The sequence below is a fragment of the Coturnix japonica genome, chromosome 3 (assembly GCF_054131305.1).
Source record: "Coturnix japonica strain WE chromosome 3, WE-NBRP24, whole genome shotgun sequence".
Taxonomy (NCBI): Eukaryota; Metazoa; Chordata; class Aves; order Galliformes; family Phasianidae; genus Coturnix; species Coturnix japonica.
Window position 1 is genome coordinate 87,948,509 of NC_140665.1, and position 16,620 is coordinate 87,965,128.

The window sequence follows — 16,620 nt, forward strand, 5'->3', positions numbered from 1 at the left end:
TTAAACTAAAAAAAGAAATAAAAACAACAAAAAAAAAAAATTTACCCTCTGCAATACATTGAAGAAGATACCAAAAAAGGGAAAGTGATGAGTGCATGGAATACCAGGAGCCACTGCAACAGATGTTGCGATAATTAGTTTTACAGGTAATGGTTATCTAAACTACTACAGTGAAAATCCCCTCAAAAGTACTTTTTTAAGCTGCAATCATAAACTAATCTTTTGTTTTCTTACCTACCATTTTGCTAAATGTTTTTGCATTTTTCTGTCTCAAGAGGCCACTTAAGTCTAAATTATCTCTCTGTGAAATACTGATATATTCAGAGGAAAGAACTGAAAGCCAGAAAGAAACATTATCGCCCTCAAGTTCTCACACAGGACATGTCCCAGAGGAGCTCCTGTCTTAAGACGATTATTTCTGACAGAGCTGAACCACGAGTTTGAGAAAAATATACATCTGTGATCCAAAAAGACCATCCATTAGGTTTTTGCCTGACTCGACTCATTTTGGTAGTTAACTTAGTCCACTGATAAAAATGGGTCTGATGCAGTGCTTGTGAGCTCTCAGTGAATAACATTCAGTATCTACAATGCCAGTGACCTTATAAAGAATGTCTTTTTTGATTCCTTCAGTTTAAAATGTCCTGTGATACAAGATCAATGTCAATCCAAAGAATGTGGAAAGCTGAAGAAATCACTGCAGCGAAAAATAATATCTAAACTTAAATCAAAAGCCTCTATTAATCATAAATCAACGTGCCACTCCTCCCTTTCTACTAGAAAGACTTTATCAGAACATATTTCCAACCAAGTAAATACTTTCCAATAATACAGCAATGGCCATACTGCACTCAAACATCCTCAGGGGTGTTGTTAGAATTTATCTGGATGCTGTTCTTATGGAATCCAAGGACATTTTATCAGTCATACAGAAAGCACTACTGGCTGGCACAAACAACAGAAACAAAAACACAGGTACAGGCATGCAGCTGCAGCCTGCCGGTGTCATACAAAGCGACAGCTCTTTCTTCTGCCACAGGGAAAATCCCAGGTCACCTTGCTGCAAAAGCTGCAGCTCTAGGGACTGGATTTTCTGCTTCCTGAGGCTAAGGACAGGCAGCCAGAGTAGATCAATTGCAATTTGTTTGTTCTGCCTTCGGCTCCTTGTACTCCTGGGAAGGCAAGAATGGGGAGTAATGGGGTTGCGTTAGAACTCTGATTATATTTGTCTCCTTGTTCCTCATCAGCACAGACAATCTCAGCACAAGCATCTCTGCATTCCTTTATTGAAAGGGGAAGATAAGTTCTTTGTTTCTGCCTATGAAGAGCACCATAATCTACCCTTACAAGAAAGGTTATGACCATAATACATCCAACACAATGGCTCTCTGGAAATAAAGATCATTCCCTTCTTTCTTGTTCCTCTTGGTACATCTATCCTAGCATCAACATAAAAATCATCATTAAAAAAATTAAGGCAAGTTTAGAGCTACTTGCTACTTGAAGAGCTACCCCCTACTAATTTCCCACTCCCGCTTCCTAATCATTAGGGAAAAGGTTGTGTTTCAGAGCATGCAAAGAGAATAAATAAAATATTAATAGGAATTATATATTGGTTATATCAAATAAAAAGCCACTACATTTTACCTCTGATAGTAGACTCTAAGTAAAATAACTGAAACTTTATTTTCCTTTACATTATTTACTTCTTATTTACTTTATTTCTACTTTCTCTACCAAAAGTAAATTAGGATTGACTAGTTAAAAAAAATGTTGGAGTTTGGATACCTGCAAATTATAGATACGTATGAAATTTCCAAATCAGTCTTTCTAGCCCTGTGTATGTTTCCTGTTATTTCAAATTCCAGTGGCCTCAGGAGATCACATTTACTTGTCATAAGTCAAGCACCGTGTTTCTTGCAGTTCTAATATTGCCAGGACTAAGTCAACAACTAATTAAAAGGCATTTTTTAATGTTTCTGTAATTATTTCATCATCTTCATAAAGTCCAAAAAATAGTCATGAAACAGACAAAAATGTTTTTACACGTAATTCCTAAGGCAAAGAAATTCATTTTCTGAGTACAAGTGAAGTCAATGTTCTGTTCTACAGCCACCTTCACAGTTAAATGCCATTTTAAGGTTACAATTCAAGCTGATGTTTCCATTTTGAATGTATCTGAATGTATTTCAACATACATTCTGGCTTTCATTGCCCCACTTACAAACAAGCTATAACCTCCTCAGCAGAGCCACTGGTGGGACTGCTCTTTCCCCAGATAAGTCCCTTCAAAGCTATCCAGAGCTGTCTTACTAAGGTTTTCCCTGAGATCATGACTATTTTGGTGACAAGGAGAGCAGCCTCAGGGACCAGTTCCCAGTTTCCCCCAGCGGCAGCAGTGGCTGAAGTAGTTCCTTCCCTCCTGCTCCTTTCCAGGCCATCCCCCTCCACTGGGGCTAGTACCATTGTTTGCATTCATCACAGCGTACAGAAGTCAGGAAAATGATTCAGAGGAAAGCGCTTGGTTTTTTGTCCCTTATTTTCCAGCTAATTTTGCAAAGTGACAGAGAAGACAATGGAGAGAAATGAGAAACTACAGCTGGCAGCCAGCACCAAAAAAGAACATAAGAACCTCTCATAGGGTGTTTCTGTGGTGGTGGTAAGGTGTTTCTCTTCTTGAATTTGTTTATGGTTTGGTTTCGCTTTTAAACATAAAAAGGTATAATCCCTATTTTATAAACTAATAATGTGGCAAAAGTTCCCCGACCACTCAAGAAGGGTGAAATAAATCACACAGGTACATACCATCATTAACAGATTAAATAGAAGAGCAACTTAAATATATTAGATTTACAATTTTCTGTTAATATTCACTATAAATATCTCAAAATAAATATATACATATGGATGTTCATGAGTACTGTCTGCTGAGAAACATTTAAAAAAACATAGTTGCAGTAATAGCACATACTCACTAATCACTTCTCAGCTATGAGTCATAGATCCTTAATAAGTTGTTGCCATTCAAAACTGTATTTTAACACCTCTTGGTAATGTATAATTGGCCAATATTTCCACAAGTACTAAAAAACTGTTGTAAAGTTGAGTGAAAAAAAAATAAAAAAATAAAATATTTCCTGTAAGGATTATATGCAAAATAATAATAAACAATAATAAATAAATAATAATTACCTGGAACAAGCAAACAACCAACCAAACATAAAACCCCCTAGACTCATGCTGAAATATAATTTTGGTAAGGCCAGGGCAGTCAGAATGACAAACACATCCTTTAAGCCAGAGGCATACAGATGCCAATTTAAAACTGGGATTTCCAAAGTGCTTAGGATGTCTAAGTAGAATTCAAGATGTTGAAGAGTCCAAGCCACAAACCTAGCCCTCAACCTCTCAAGAGCACAAACTTCTGATGAAAGTTTCCTCAGGCAACAGACACTACAGCAGTGCTGCGGGTGCAGTCTCTCATCCTCAGGCACTGCCTGCTCATACCCTTGCCCTGGTCTCCAGAGGGGAAGATCCTTCCTGTGTCCTGTCAGTAGACCTAGAGATAGCACTATGCTGAATGGGCATTTGAGGTCCCATCCACTTAAGAGTTGCTACTCTGCAGTTAAAAACAGCAGACTCGCTACCACGTTTGGCCTCACTTTGTCAGAGTACCCCTCAGTTGCCATCTGTGAATTGGCAACAAAACGTTGCCTAGAAGCTTCAGCCTCTACTGCCATACCACCAACATCATAAAACAGGAGGCATTATTTCAGAGTGACCATCGTATCTGCCTACCTCTTTTATCTGTTCTCTGAGTGTTGTTCACATTTTAAGTTCATTGAAAATAGAAAACTTTCCCAGTGCTGTCAGTAAAGTGCTTCAAGTGATTTAACTTACTGCTGGAACATTCAGGAAGCAGAATAATCTGAGTTTTACAGACCTGCTTTAAGCAAAGCATAGTGGATGTCTGTACAAAGAAAGGTCTTCACAGAAAGCCTGTGAGTAATCAGCTATGCCTTCAATCTACACATAATGTTAGCATTAGCTATAAACTAAAGTCTAATGAGTGACTATTTTAATTGATTTGCTTCAGCTGAGTACCCTATATGAGTGCTATTGCATTTACTTAGTCTTCACCTAGGCCAATAAAATTAAATCGGCAAGTTAATGAATTCAATCTGGCCAGAGCAAATCACCTTCTCCTACAACCACACTGCTCCCACTGCTCTTGAGGCCCTGTCACAGCTCTACATTTCTTGAAATCAAACATCTGGGTCTTTCCATATGGAAACAGAGAACGTCACCTAGGTCAAAGAACTGAATTTTATGTTTCAGTTCACGTCTTGAAAAAACACCCTAAAATACTCCTATCTCTCAAGTTTCTCAGAGAACATTTATCAAAATGACAAACAAAACCTTTTTTTCATGAACTCAAATAACTATCTCCAAACAAAAGAGTGACAAAATATCCCTTAAAAGGCAGCCTCCCAGCAGCAACTTGTCACTGTGTGCTTTTCATACACACAATGCCATACTACCACACTGACCCTCTAGCTTTTTACATTATCTGAGCAAGGTACACAGGAGACATAAAGTATTCATTCTGCTTTTAGACTGGCTCTCTAGAGTTATCACTGCACCAGACCGCACACTTTCAATAAGGAAAAAAAAAATTCTTGCCCACTTTCAAAACATTACAAGACTTTGACCCAGACACACTTTAAAGTTTAGAATATTGATGACAGATTAATTGAATCATATTGATGACAGACATATTGAAACGGTCATTAAATAGATTGCAACATCCAACATCAAAAAGTGTGACTTTACATTCAAGTGGCCACTCAAAGCCATGGAAGGACAAAATATTTACCATCTGTAGAACAAGGTGGACCTTGGACAGAGGCTGTAAGCTTCTGTCAGGTGCTGGAACAGGCTGCCCAGAGAGCTGGTAGAGTGACTGTGCCTGGAGGTGCTCAAGGAATATTTAGATGTTGTATTGAGTTTAGTGGGAAAATATTGGTGGTAGGTGGATGGTTGGACTGGATGATCTCAGAGGTCTTTTCCAAGCTTGTTGATTCTGTGGTTCTGAATTTAACTGTGTTGAGAAGTCTGAAAACCTGTACTGCATTTCACGCAGTCACAGATGCTTGCACTTGCCTGAAGATACACCAAACAAGTACAGACTCAGTCATGCTATATTTTATCTCCTATAAGGGAAACCCAAAGCCAAACAGCTAGCAGGAGCTGAAACCAGCAGTCTGGCTAACACACTGCTGACATTTAGCAGTCACCATTCTGCTTGCCAAAAGTAGTTATTACTCTTAAGGTAATGCCATGTACAAAGTATTATTGTTTTCATTTTTCAGAGCAGCCAGGCAGTAAGCAGTGTTGTAATAGGTGATGTAAGGGGAAAGAATGCTGAAAATTTTCAGAAAGATATGGGGAGTGGTAATTGGAAAGAGAATAAAAGATCTGAAAATCCAAACAACAACAGATCATACCAGAAAAGGGAGCCATGTCATCACCATTACAACCAATTTTGGAGTTCAATTAATATAGATGTTTTTTTACTTAGGGAAACTCAGGAGAAAACCAAAACAGAACATTGCACTGTACCAAACTTTACTGCATTCATTCTAGAAGCTTTAACAGGGTATAAGAAGCCGTGCCAGGCACTGCCCAAACACTTAAGTATCCTAATCATTGCTACAAGTAACTAGTACACACATCTAGATTAAACAAAAGGGGGTGAAGCTGAGAGCACACACCAATCTCTCTCTGTCTTTCTCATGAGATGTAACACTCCTTGTTATTTGCAATAAATCAAACTTGCATTCAGTTTTATTTTTAAAAGACTCAATTGACTCTCATTAGCAACAGTAATAACTCCATACCAAAAATAAACGGAAAAAAAAAAAAAAAAAAAAAAAAGTCAAATCTGGCAGCCAGATAAGTGAAGGAAGCAAAAGGAAATATTTGAGTCATTCTATTCCAGCTCAGCCAGCCTTCATTGCACCATCTCTCTGGATTGCCTTGAAACTCTGCCCATATTTGCAGTAATAAAGTGAAGTTATTTTTGTTTTGTTTTCATCAAATCCAAATGGAACAAATGACTGACAGTTTGGCTCAGTTGCTTCTGCTTTACTATGTGTATATACGCATACACACAGATACACGCTGTATGTGTAGCATGTACAAGCACAAAAAAAACACATGCACACAAGACTTTAAAGTATGAACTGACTTTTTATACATAAAATTCTCTTACCCTGTGTGTTACAACTTTTAAATGCCTTCTTTATAAATGGACCTTTTTCTGTAAGGTGAAGAATTAGTGTACACACATAGTTCAACTTGCTGGAATGAGACTCAGTAAATGTCTAAGTTCAGAAAGACTCAGAAGCCTGAGCAGTACTCAGGAATATAAAGTTAACCATAATGTCACATTTGCAAGTTGAGAGTGTTCAAAATATTTGATCACAAAAGAAGTGGGAAAACTCAGAAATATGGATCCAACAACAAGTAATTGAAAAAAATACCATTCCGAGAGACAAATCAGGATGAGTGAAAATTTACAGTTCATTTCTCCATTGTTTAAAGTAAGATCGGGGCCTGAAAACATTAATAGAATATTTTAATTTTACACAATATGCAAAACAAAAATGTCCTGTAAAAGGATATTTTGTAATTCAAATAATAAAAAATGATGCAATTTTGCACACTGCACACTATTTCTCTGTTACTTTTTGAATAATTGTTATCTGCTGTTTTTCATAATAGCAAGAGCAATTTCTCCTATTATACTATGTCATCCTTCTTTCCATGCTTCCTTCTATCTTTACCTCTTCCTTATCAGCTATATTTTCTGCTTTATTTTCTGCGAGGCTTCTGTCCTTTTAATTTAAACCTAGTTTCTTTACAAGCTAATCCATGAGCACACATCGACATCTTAACTTTTATTTAAAATCCAAATGATGAAGTTACATACATAAATGATACAAAATTGCACCAGGGGAGGGTCAGGCTCAGTGTAAGGAAATATTTCTCTATTCTGAGGGTGGTTATACACTAGACCAGAATTCCAAGAGAGGTGGTTCGTGCCCCGTGCCTGTCAGTGCTCAAGAGGCCTTTGGACCTCAGTAGTAAGTTTTAACATTCAGGTTGCCCTGGAGTGGTCAGACAGTTGGATGCAATGATCTTTGAAGCTCCTGTTCAACTGAACTATTCAATAATCTCCTGCTGGCAAATGATACTCCCTTCTCTTCTCTTAATGAATACTGACATCACCTGGGAGAGAAGTCAGTAAAATCTACTCAGAAAAATGGTGGAGGTTGGAATATTTATTCATCGTGATTTCTCTTAGGCATGTGTTTACTACAATGTTAGATGAAACTCACTTCTATCCACGAGTCTCAGATACAGACACTCCTGATGATACAAGAGATAGGCATCTCCCTGCTGTTTTTCTATCAGTCTTCTTTGGGAATTAGGGCAAAAAGAGTATGTTAACTCAAGTCCAAGCATTCATTTCTTACTCTTTCCAATGACTAACTAATCCCATGTTTATCCCTGCTACTCATAAATTTCTTATTCTTTTCAATGTCCCTCGTGCCTGAAGATTCCCCAAAGCAATGGTGAAAAATAATACAATTCATCTCTTTTAATTTTGTTGTTTGGAAAAACTGAGTAGCAACTGAAGCACTGAAGTTAACAGTCAGAAGAACTGGGAAAACAAAAACATTTAAAACTGTGGGTTTTCAACTGGGATTTTCAATTGTGGGTTTAGACAGCAACACCGATCCACACATCTAGATTCATAGTTTTCTAAAAAGCTTTGGTAGAACAAGTGAAAAAGCTTTAGGATAACCACAGACCAAACTCCCAGTGACAATTTTTTGAAGCAGCTATTTGAAGCAAATATTTTACACAATCCAGATAATCATATAAGAAGATACTGGCAGCAAATGGTAAATTTTCATTGTAAAACGAAGTCACCTGCAGAGTTCCAGTTATCTGTAGCAAGTTCTGTACTGTTCAATATATTCAGAAGTAAAAGAGAGATGAACAATGAGACGACGAAGTTCTCCTTTTGACATTAATTTATTTTCACAAAGTCTGACTAGGAACGCCTGCCATTAGTCCAGAAATTAAAACGTAGGCCTAATGCACATAAATAAAAAGTAACGTAGATGGAGAAAACAATGCAAGCTTGGCAAATAGAAGGATGAGGCTAGAATTAATCATTGCTAATTATTGTCAATAATTAGCTACATCTGATGATTCAATGAAAACAACAGTGCAAGAAATGAATATAGGATGCTGAGAATTACTAGGAAAGGAACAGAAAACAAAAACAAACCTTCACAAAGCTGCTCTATAATCCCCATTAACTCACATACCAGACATCTCCATGCAAACACAGCAGAAAGTTATAATTTCACCACCTCAAAACACAGTGGAGAGGGGAAGGGGAAGTTCAGATAATGAAAGCTAGGGAACGTTGACCTTTCAGTAACAAGAGTTTTCTGTTTTGAAAACAGGTTGGCACTGAGACAATGGAAAGGGACTGAATATTCACTGTCTTTCCCAACAGAAAAAAAAACCAGAATCATAAAAATTGGAAAAGACTTTCAAGATCATCAAGTCCAATCATTAACACAATCTATTGAGGCAAGTCACCAACCATGACCTGTAGTGCCATGTCCACAAATCTCTTAAATAAATACCTCCAGGGTGACTACCATTTCCCTGGGCAGCCTGCTCCAACACCTAACCACGCCCTCCACAGAGAAATTCTTCATAACATCCAATTTAATCTCTCCTGGGACAACCTGAAGTCATTTCCTTGTGTCCCATCACTTGTGACCTGAGGAATGACATCAGTGCCAATCTCACTGCAACCTCCTTTCAGCAGTTGTAGATAGCAATGAGGTCCCTCTTCCGCCTCATCTTCTGCAGACTAAACAACCTCAATACCCCCAACTATTCCTTTCAAGTCTCCATTTATCAGCTTTATTGCTCTTCTCTGCACATGCTTGAGCAACTCAGTGTCTTTGTAGTGAGGGTCCCCTATTCCGGCTGGCTAAGCTACTTCTGATGCAGGCCAGGATGACATTGGCATGATCCATTGGTTCATGTTCAAAGCTGAGAGACACCAAGTGAGGCAAGCAACCTGGAGGCATCACACGTTAGAAGACAACAGTTTACACTCTGCAGTTTGCATAGCATTCTTTAACACCAAAAGCAAAGACAGGTAACAGCTCAGTTAGTTGAAAAGAGGCTAAACAATTTGTGGAGAAGAAATCCATCAAGATTTTCATGTACTACTGAAATTGTCTTTAGCTGAAAAATCCATTACCTGCAGATTAATTATAGGAATGAACCACTACACAATTGCTCTGTGCTACCTGCCTTTTTACAGACTGTACATTCAGTAGCCCTAAAAGAGCAGGTACTAGGACAAATGGATCGTTTGTTATACTCTCTTTGGGCATCTGTCCATTAAAAATATATGTGTTTAACATTTTAATATTCAAACGAAATATATTTACTAGTCATAAATATATTGTAGTAAAAAAGATGGAAACCAAAAATTGTATTTATTAACTGCAATATAATACAATGTATTCCTCAGGTGACATTGTATTAAATTAAATATACAGTAAGATACTTGCAGGAAATGATGGATATGATTTTACCCCATATTCTTCCCCCCAATCTTAAACAGAGAACTTGACAAAGGTTACCTCGGACATCTAAAATGGCTGTGAATCCCTAAGTAAAGACACATAAATGTAGATATTTTAATCTTAAACTGAATCTGAAGTCAGTAATAAAATTCCTATGAACAACTTTATTGAAAGGATCTTATACCATTCCCTTGCTTTGAGTAATTCAAGGAAATTGTTGTTGGTGACTAATGGCATCTCATGCAGCTCATGGCCTGGTCTAGAGTCTGACAAGATCTACGTCTGCATTCAGCTATTCTCAAACACTTCAAGGAAATCACCAGTATATTTTTTTTTTATTTTTATTTTTTTTTAACAGTAAGTATACATAGACCACCATGTTTTAAATGAAATCCGAAACCAGAGGCATATCTTTCATCTTTGTACTATGCATAAATTGATACTCAGCAGCCAAGTGATTGATCTTACTCATAGCCCCAATTTGAGACTACAGCTCTTCGTCCCTCAGGGCATCAAGGCGTAATTATATGCTCTCAATTCCTTAGTCTACTGAAAGTTCTCAAAATGGTTTTCAAAGATCTGATTGGAAACAAGAATCTGACATTTCTGAGATAAGAATGACATGAAGTTCTGCTGACTGATAATGCACCACTTGCAAACAAGTAGTACACATCATTCTGCTGTAATAGCTCAAAGATTCCTGCACTGACAGAAATTATACATATTGCCTATTTCTTTTCCCCAAATGCCTCTATTAGGAGACATAATGTAATCAACAAATCAATATAAAAATGCCATTAAGTTTCCATTACCCTTATCTCTTTGGTAATTCATTTACACTCCAGATGTATGTGATTGGAGAAATATGGTTTGGTTTTCTGTATCTTTCCAATTGTATTAAGGCATGTGTTCTTGAAAAGAATGGATTTCACTAGCACTCTGAATACACAGGAACTGATTCCACAGAAATTATCACATTACTCTGAAGCATTACTGTACTGTTTAGAAACTCTGGATGGAATTTAAAAAGTAATTCCCCTTTTCCCTTTGGATGAATCCTTGACATTTATACTACAAGATGGAAGTCAAAAAAGGGAAAAAGTTTCCAATTTGTATGCGGGTCACTCCAAAAGTAATGCCTCCTATTTATTTCCATGAAAACTACAATAGATACAAAGAGTAGAAACAGTAACACTGTTTCACAGAGCAAATTCTCAGCTACAAAATACTGCTTTTCAACACAGTCACCACCATTAGCCTATTCACAGAGATGAGATGAATGAGACGCTCCTCATTATATGGTGCGACATCTGTGCACATCTGTCCAGAATGGCTTGCTTTTCACATCACTATCATCACTGCTGAAACGCACCAGCCACCACCTCACTGTGCTCAAATTGACCATTTGCTCCATGTAAACATGCAGCATGCTTCATTAAGTGTCAGTGGGTGCCATTTTTTTCCGTGCACCAACATCACAAAATAGGAGGCATTACTTTCAAAGCAGTCCTCATAGAATGTGTAAACTATCCAAATTGTAGAATATGTTGAAACTGTGTGACCAAAAGCAAGGTGTAACAAGTGTCGCTGAGATTGCTGCCTTCAACTCAACTTCAGTGACTCCCTTCAATAGGAACTCACCCAGAATGATTACAATTGAAGAAGTCCTACAAGACTCTGATCACTCAAAACTGCACTTGCTTATTCAAAAGTGAGTTCTTCTGTTATGCTGTTCACGACAGACACAGAAAAGAGTCAAAGTAGCAATTATATTTAGCAAACACTATTACAAGTGACTTGTCTGGAATTGCGTTTTCCTTTTCTGTAATTTGTATGTCATCCTTAGTGCAGATCAAACCCACTTCCTTTTGTTACAAATGCTTTTGGTCAATTCTTACCTGCTTACTATGTAAGTGAGGTTCTATTCTTATTCAGTCTTTGAGCCTCAACTAGAGGGAATTCAATCATGCTCATAGAGCTAGCAAAAAAATGAATGAGAGAGTATCCAAGTGCTGCCAAGTGAAACTTTGGACAAATTTCAGTACTGGTCAAGTATGTGTACCCACACTTGTGGACAGGTTTGGCTTTTGGTCCTGTTGAGACAAGATGCAAATACTAACATATTGCTTCAACACTCAAAGGTCTCCTGTGAGAATTACAAATATGATGAGCTAGAAATGGCTGTTAAACCCACAAGGGATTTCTGTGTTTAAAATATCTTTAGGTCCTGGAACAGGCTGCCCAGGGAGGTTGTGGATGCCCCGTCCTTGGAGGTGTTCAAGACCAGGTTGGACAGGGCTCTGGGCAACCTGATCTAGTAAATGTGTATGTTTGGTGGCCCTGCCAGGCAGGGGGATTGGAACTACATGATCCTTGAGGTCCCTTCCAGCCCGGGTCATTCTGTGATTCTGTGAAAAGAGGACAGCAGCAGTTCTATACCGAGAATTTTACATTCCTCGACCACTTCAGTGGTCTCATACATACAACAATTTCTGTGGGTACACCAGCACTCACAGATAGAGATTAAAGGAACCTTCCACAACAGCACTGAAGGCATGAAGTGGTCTGCAGTCAGTTCTGGAGATGAGGCTTCCCTCTCAAGGAAAAATCAGCTTAAGGCCAAGGCTGGATAGGGCAACACGATCTACCAGTCTGCAACCCTGCCCACAGCTGTAGATTGGAACTAGATGATCTTCGAGGTCCCTTCCAACTCAATCCATTCTATGATTGTATCATTGGGATCCTAGAGCTCCTGCTACAAAAAGGATCACATCTTCTACACACAGGAGAAGTCCTCTCACGCCAGGTGAAATCACATGCTCATGCAAGATGCCATGAGCACTTCTGAAGCTGCAAGAAGCCCCTGCACAGAAGAAATCTAAGCCATGGATCCCAGCCTGCAGCAAAGAAGGGGATGTGCCAAAAAGTGGGGGAAGCAGGAAGAGTGAGAAAATGTACAGCCAGGAGTAACACTGGCAAGGTCAGCAACCAGCAATGTTATAAGCAGTTTTCAAAAGCGAGCCTGGGATTATGAGTAGACATTTTTGATATGTGGGGGAAAAACATTTGGCTGCACTGTTGTTCTGGCCCCACGCTGTTTTAATCCATAGAAAAAAATTATATGTGAAGTAGACCGAAGTCAACTCTGCTTCCAAAAATGCAATAGCTTTCAGAACCAAGGTTTGGAAAAACACAAAATAAATATATGTTTATAAACAAGACCGCACAGCAATGTTGTTACAACATTACGTCACAGGTAACCTGAGTCTTAAGAAAGAAATAAAGCACACACAAATATGGAATTTACAAACGTCCAAAAAATGGGCTTAATCCATTAGTAACTGACAATCAAACTGGCACTGAAATAAATACTCTTGATTTCATGCCTTTTTAAGTTTTCTTTTTTAAAGAAACTGCAGTTCCACAAAGCAGTAAGGTAAATATGGTCATTACACCACTTGGTAAATCAGTGAGCACTTCGGACAGATGCCATACTTCCTAGAACCAAAGGTAAGCAGTTCATAGCGTAGGCAAGCATGTTTACATACAATCATAGAATGATACCACAGAACAGCTTGGGTTGGAGGGAATCTTAAAGCCCACCCAATTCCAACCCCCTGCTCTGAACAGAGTTGCCATCCACTAAATCAGGTTGCCAAGGGCCACGTCTAACCTGGCCATGCTTGTGGCTGAACAAGTTTTATCAGTGTTCTTTGTCCAAGAGATACATGCTGCCTGATTATCTTCCACTTCATCTCCTCCCCACTCCCATCCAGCAGAGCCCTAACAGAAGGAGTAACTTCGTGTTTATAAAAGTTGTACTACTGAAGACTTCAGCTTATTTATAGCTGTCCCTTGACAGCTGCTGAAGAAAGGAAAATACCAATACCTAGATGAAAAGGCCCCATTACATTATGAAGAACAATGATCACCCACAGCCTACTTTGAGAATCACTGTTCTTCATCAAGCTGAAAAATAACTCCATAACTTCTTTCTGATTACTTCTGCTGCATTGCAGGAAGTACTATGCAAGAATGACCACTCTGATTTGGGATACCAGACAATCTGATATATTAGCGGGGTTAGAAGAGTATAATGCTCACATTGTTCATACATTCTGCTCTGAGTCACTGCAAGATTATAAATACCCACCGTAAGGGGAGCTCCGCCCTGGCCAAAGCCATCAAACACTTTGTGCCACTGCAGCTCTTCTATCTCTCACTACCTCTAATGTGAAACAAAAGTTTCCCCTCAATACTCTAAAGTTCACAATTTGTATATATGTATCTTTAATTTATTTTTAACTTATTTAAGATTATTTGGACAACTACTTTTACATGGTTTCCTGTAATCTCCAGGCAGAAGGTGTTCTGTGAATGTACTTTATTTCAAATGTAAGAAACATTAACCACCCACTTCCTGAATTGTTCCCTAAAAGGCTTACAAGTGCTGCTGGACCGATCGGGCTCTGCCAAAAGGACAAGCTCCTTGCCAAGGAGGAACTCAGTTAATGTTAAATGACTGTACACCTCACATTAAACAACACTTGGAAGCTGAAACACACCGAGGCTTTATGGATCCCCTTTGAAAATACCTGCCAAAATCAAAACTCCATTTATTACAGGAGGCCCAGCAAGAAGATTCCCAGGGCCAAGCACTGCTCAGCTTGCACGAGTACATGTGCGCAGGGATGGGCAGGGCTGGTGCCAGGAGCTCTGACTGCAGCAACAGCACAGGAGTGGGTCAGCAGAACAAACCCTTCCCTTGACAGGAACCTGCACGCAATGCTTCCTTAGAACTTTGTGTTTATTGTCAAGGGGAAAAAAAAACGGCTGGGAAGGTGACCGTCTCAATAAAACCAATGCGAGTGCTGAGTTTCAGCAGCGCCAAATCTTACAGCCAACAGAACCACAGCCACCGAATACCTTGGGTTGGAAGGGACCTCAAAGATCGTCTAGTTTCAACTTCCTGCCGCAATCCCGCTCCCAAGAGCCGAGCCCTGACCCTGCAGAGGACCGGATGGGCACTTCAGCTGACAGTTCAGTCCCTCCTGCTTAAAGCACAGGACCGCACGGTCCGTAGGGTTGCACGTCCTCAAGTTCGGTAGTGTCTCGAAGCGGGCAAGGCCAACATTTGAATCCCGGTTTGCTCCTATATGGACACCACGCCTTCGCAGCGAGCGGAGAGCCCTCATCCACCCGTCCCGTCGGTCCCCCTCTTGCCAAACCCTCCCTCCGCAGCCTCCGGGAGCTCCGGGCCGAGAACTCCGCAGCGGGGCCGAGCCCCCTCCCCCGGCTGCAAACAAAGGGCCGAGGCTCCACCGCCGCCCCGAGTGCTTCCCCTCCCCGCAGGTATCCCCTCCCGATCCCGGTAACTCACAGGATGGTGGTCTGCGGCGACACGGCGGGCACGCTCTCCAGCATCAGATGCATGCAGCGCACGGTGCTGCGGAAGCAGAGGCAACGGCTGGGGCACCATACGCTCCCGCGCTGCGGAGGGGGCTGCGCGGAGGCGGAGGGGGCGAGCCCCGCGCTGCTCAGGAGCAGGAGCAGCAGGCAGAGCCCGGGGGGGGCCATACTGAGCGGCCGGGGGAGGAGGAGGAGGAGGAAGTGGAGGAGGAGGAAGGGGTCCGGCAGCAGCTCCGCGCCGCGGCTGCCGCTGTGCTCGGCGGCGGCGGGGCGCTCCCCTGCCCCGCGCAGGCTGGAGGAGGAGGAGGGGACGGCGGTGGGACCGCCCCGGCCGGCTCCAGACTGGGAGCCGCCCCGCAGCCCCGAGCTGGAAGCAGAGCTGAGCACCCAGATCACGGGGAGGTGACCCTTGGGGGACTAAGGGGGGAGTGGGAGGTTAGGAGGGAAAGGAGAGGAAGGGGGGAGAAAATGGGAAAGGGAAAGGAAAAGAAAGGGAGAAGGCAGATGAGAAAGAAAGACGAGGAGGAGACGCAAACAAGAAAATCAGTGCGCATCCCCAATACTCTCTATGACCACTGCTTGCAGCCACACCTCCGTCCTCTTTGCTCCCTGTCCACTGGGGCAAAGAGGACAGCACTGACCTCATGTTACCCCCGTGGGAACATGCAAGTTCTGTGCATCTAATGCCGTTCCTCCCATGTACACAACCCCGGACTGTCCACTCTCAGTGTTGGACCATATAAGTCTGTGGGATTTTCACAGATCTGCACTCAGCTGCTGTGTTTGGGTGAGTGCATACACAGCCCAGGAGCTGTAAGACCACAAGGATGCATCTAAGCTTGCAGGAACTATGTCTGCAGCCTCATCTGCTGCAATCTCATCACCCCCTCAAAATACTCTACTAGATTCCCTTTGAGGTTTCTCACTTTCAGAATAGTGTCATTCTTTGATGAAGTCATGTCCAAAGCAAGCGAACACCTCTCCTCCAGTGTTTTCTTGGCTTTGACTCTCCCAAGTGAAGTCAATGACAAGTCCTTTCTGAGGTAGCTGTGGCCACAGCTCACCAATTGAATATATAACAACACACTCTTACAGATGAGGGGTGTGAAAAACTCCAGTTCCCACCATAGAAATAACCCAGGACACTTCTGCAGGGTTGCCTGTGGTCCTTTTCCTTAAAACAAATAAATAAACATGACAAAAGCAGAGACCATTCTTGGCTAAAACAGCTGTAGTGATTCTTCTTACTCCAAATCTCTCTGTGAGAACTTGGTTTTATCATGTCAGATAATTAATCCACATTTTTTCTTTTTTTCCCACACCAAACTGCACACCAAATGTAAGAAATCAAAGCCTGAGGAGCACTGTGAGTGCTGGAACTCAGTTCTGGGCCCGCTCTGGTGACCAAAACATGCTTCTATTCATGAGATGTTACATGTCTCTTCCCTAAGGTGAAGTAAAGTAAAGTCTCTTAAAAAGGAGTTACCTGATTTAAGCACAGACAGGTTTTTCTTGT

The 16,620-nt window shown here is 40.8% G+C and overlaps 1 protein-coding gene across 2 annotated transcripts in view; it reads right to left on the minus strand.

The window, feature by feature from the left end:
- PXDN (peroxidasin) overlaps window positions 1-15,434 on the minus strand; it is a 73,347-nt gene extending 57,913 nt beyond the window's left edge. The window contains exon 1 of one of the 2 annotated variants that reach the window (XM_015859355.3): window positions 15,076-15,434. In XM_015859355.3, coding sequence (XP_015714841.2) covers window positions 15,076-15,272 — 197 coding nt within the window. In that variant the 5' untranslated portion in view covers window positions 15,273-15,434. The remainder of the gene's footprint in view (window positions 1-15,075) is intronic. The other variant, XM_085542152.1, reaches the window with a different exon arrangement.
- Window positions 15,435-16,620: the final 1,186 nt, after the last annotated feature.